Genomic DNA, 3,378 nt, shown 5'->3' with positions numbered 1-3,378 from the left:
TGCCATAGAACTCTGAGTAAGAAGGAGCACAGATACAATTGCGAGACCAGGAGGGCAGCAGGGCCTCGCTCACTGCACTGCTGTGTTCAGGGATTGTGCCTGGTGGCTCCCGTGAGGTACACAATCTCTGCAGCAAACCTGATCTTGCTGCTTTGCCTGAGTTGTGAGTCCCTCAGCCCTATCCTGAATAACCCAGGAGAGGCAGCCCTGCAGCTCAGCCCCTGCTCATTTGCATGTCAAGGCTCAGAGACCTCAGCCCTGAAGGTTTATTTGTTTGCTCTCACCCTGTGCAGGAGTCAGTCTTTGTCAGGACACAGCATGGACATGAGGCTCCCTGCTCAGCTCCTGGGGTTCCTGCTCCTTTGGCTCCCAGGTAAGGAGGGCTCACCAGAGAGAGACCCACCCCAGTGTGGTCAGAGCTGCAGCTTCTTCAAGGAAGGTGCTTACCACATGGTTGATTGTGTGAATTTTGCATTTTCTCTTTCCTATGTCAGGAGTGAGATGTGACATCCAGATGACGCAGACTCCATCCTCCCTGTCGGCATCTCCTGGAGACTCAGTCACCATCAGGTGCCGGGCCAGTCGGAATATTGGCACTGAGTTAGACTGGTATCAGCAGAAACCAGGGCGAGCGCCGACACTCCTGATCTACCAGGTATCCAACTTGCATTCCGGGGTCCCCTCGAGGTTCAGCGGCAGTGGGTCTGGGACAGACTTCAGTCTCACCATCAACAGCCTGCAGCCTGAAGATTTTGCCACATATTACTGTCAGCAAGATTATGGTACCCCTCCCACAGTGACACGAGCCATGACAAAAACCATCGAAGGAAGCAGAAGTGTGAGGCTGTGCTGCCCATCTGATGCTCTGATACCTCCAGCTGCTGAGAAGCTTTCCTACATGCAGCCAGACTTAGAAAGTCATTGTGAGACGTTTTTAAGAAGGAAAGAGAGTCCATTTTGAAAAATAATTTATTTTTTTTCTTCTCAATTTGTCAGCAAAGGTATCACAGCTGTCTCCTGTAAGAAAGTGGAGCGATGTCTGAGGATTGAAGTTTTTACTTTATTTGTAACTCACAGAGTGAGCAGCAAAAAGAAAATGCAAGTTCCCCAGGCAGGGACAAATTCAAAACAAGAGTTAGAGTGTACAGGACAGGTTTTACTGTACCAAAGAAGCCAGAGAAGCTGGCAGGAGAGAGGGCTGATCTCTGCTAATCCCACAGGGTGCTGGAGCACCAAGGAATGCTGCTCTTCAGCTCAGGAGCCTCAGTCCTATGGACAAAGCCAGCAGCCCAATCCTGCTGCTGCTTGCAAGAACCTCCTCCCATCAGAGTCTTCAGTCCACCTATTCTCCTGCATCCGCCTACTGGATTTCAAAAGCACTAAACCTTCCTCAGTCTTGCAAAACCTTTCAGTTTATCTCCACATACTGAGCTCTATACTAAAGCATAGGAGGAAACGGGTTCAGAGAAATGCACCTCTAGGTGCGATGTTGATGATGGTGAAGTGACAGTGGACAGCCCAGGGGTGTCTGTCTCCTCAGTTCAGACAATTTGCACTTGTGCCCTGGCAGCAAAACTGGTCTGGTGTCTTTGCAAGTGTAATCCGTGATCCCTGGAGTGTATCAAGCAACATGCTTAAGTCATAGATAACACTGGATATAACAGGTAACTAAGAGAATTGTAAAACATTGTTACACCAAGTTTCTTAACGCATGGTTGAGAAAATAAAAGTGATAAGACAAAAGCCGAAGGACAAAAAAGAAACTTTGTCAGTATTTAGCTTTCTTTTTTATTATTAATTTTATTGAGAAACAAATAGCAAAGAGACAGTTTCAAAACCAATTAGAACAGTTTCTATAATTATACATTGCATATTGCTGTCTCCTTAGTGGCTATTCATAGTACAAGAGGCAGATATGATATCCTGTCCAAACACTGTAAGTGCAAATCTTTCTTCTCATTGAATTAAGAGAAAGTAGCTGTATATCCTATTTTGTATATACAGATAAAAAATGGTCCTTGATTTGTATCCCCTTTTTTCATTTAGTTTTTTCAGAGATGGGTATTCCACTGCCATTGAAGTATTGTAGGCTTGTGAATTCAGCAAAATATTTCAAAAATAGTCCAGTATTCCATAATATTAGTGGGTGATTCATAGGAATGATATTGTCAGAAGTTGTTGAGATGAGCCTTTTACAGCTCAGCATCTTAACATGATTTTACTTTTAGTATCTCATTTCTATACATTTCTGCTGGATGGCTAAGACCAAGATAAAGCAAGACCTATATAAAGAGAAATGTAACTTTTGTATCTGACAAGGTCAATGAAATCCCCTCAGGATTTACCCTGAAACCCTGTACCGCAGTTTGTAGATCCAGAATCTCTACAGCTGGGAGTCATAGTGATCCTCCTCTGTTCAGTATCTCAGTGCAGGGATTACAAGCATACAGCACTCTGCCTGGACGCTAGGCCCACACATTTTGGCCCAGTGGCGGGGCTGGTACAACGTGTGGTGCTGGAGATCAAACTCAGTTCCTACACTTGCCTAAGCTTGGCTAAGCTTGGCTAAGCAGTTATTTTAGTCCAGTGAGCTATCTCACTGGCCCAGCTTTTACCATTTCTTTCCCAAGCACATAACTGCTATGACATAGACAATGTGTCCCAATGCCATCATCATTTTCCTGTCCCTGAGAGCAGGTGATGGATACAGAGTCATAGCTCTCCTGCTGCCAGCCACTTAGTGATGATGGAGATTTAACATGAGTAAGGGACACCTTCTGACACCCAGCTGAACTGAGTCAGAGTGGTGCTCAGTGTGGAAGCCGCACCTGAGGATTGTTGCCGGCAGCATCAAAGAAGATCTCTGGGACACGATACTGAGCTGTTCATCAGATTGAGACCTGAGAACCACAAGGTCTAGTTCATTCATTATTTCTAACTTAGTCTGACACTGAAGCATTTTATATAGGGGAAATCTTTACAGCTGATTGAAATTGTGTTCATTATTATGCTTTTCATGGATTCAAAAATAGAAAGATATGAGAAGCAGGGTCAGGCCACTACTTCCATGAATGCCCTGCATTTTCTGTGATTAGAGGACCCTCTTGTAATCAGACAGAAAGCCAGGGAGTCATGTTGTTGGTATGGTATGGTATGGTATGGTTATGGTATGATGCTACTTTTCTGAGATCTAGGAAAGGAAAATGATTCCCTCCAGCCATGTATGGACTTCCTCTCATTCATTTCATAAACTGCAGGAGGGCTTCTCATGACCAGAAACTTCATTACCTCTTAGAAGCAGAATATCACAAGCCTGAGGATTTCAAAGCATACCCCAAAGAAACTCATCCTGGAAGGAAAGAGAATGGAAATTATATG

At 44.7% G+C, this 3,378-nt stretch overlaps 1 gene segment (V, D, J or C); it reads left to right on the top strand.

Moving 5' to 3' along the window:
• Positions 1-311: 311 nt before the first annotated feature.
• Positions 312-838, top strand: LOC101575177 (the record flags this gene model as incomplete). The annotated part of the segment is given in 2 exon segments: positions 312-373; positions 495-838. Coding segments are annotated over 2 exon segments (399 nt in total), but the record flags the coding sequence as incomplete, so codon positions are not given.
• Positions 839-3,378: the final 2,540 nt, after the last annotated feature.

The sequence above is a fragment of the Octodon degus genome, unplaced genomic scaffold, assembly GCF_000260255.1.
Source record: "Octodon degus isolate 3935 unplaced genomic scaffold, OctDeg1.0 scaffold00052, whole genome shotgun sequence".
NCBI lineage: Eukaryota > Metazoa > Chordata > Mammalia > Rodentia > Octodontidae > Octodon > Octodon degus.
Note: the sequence above shows the minus strand (reverse complement) of the source record. Positions and strands in the feature narration are given on the sequence as shown.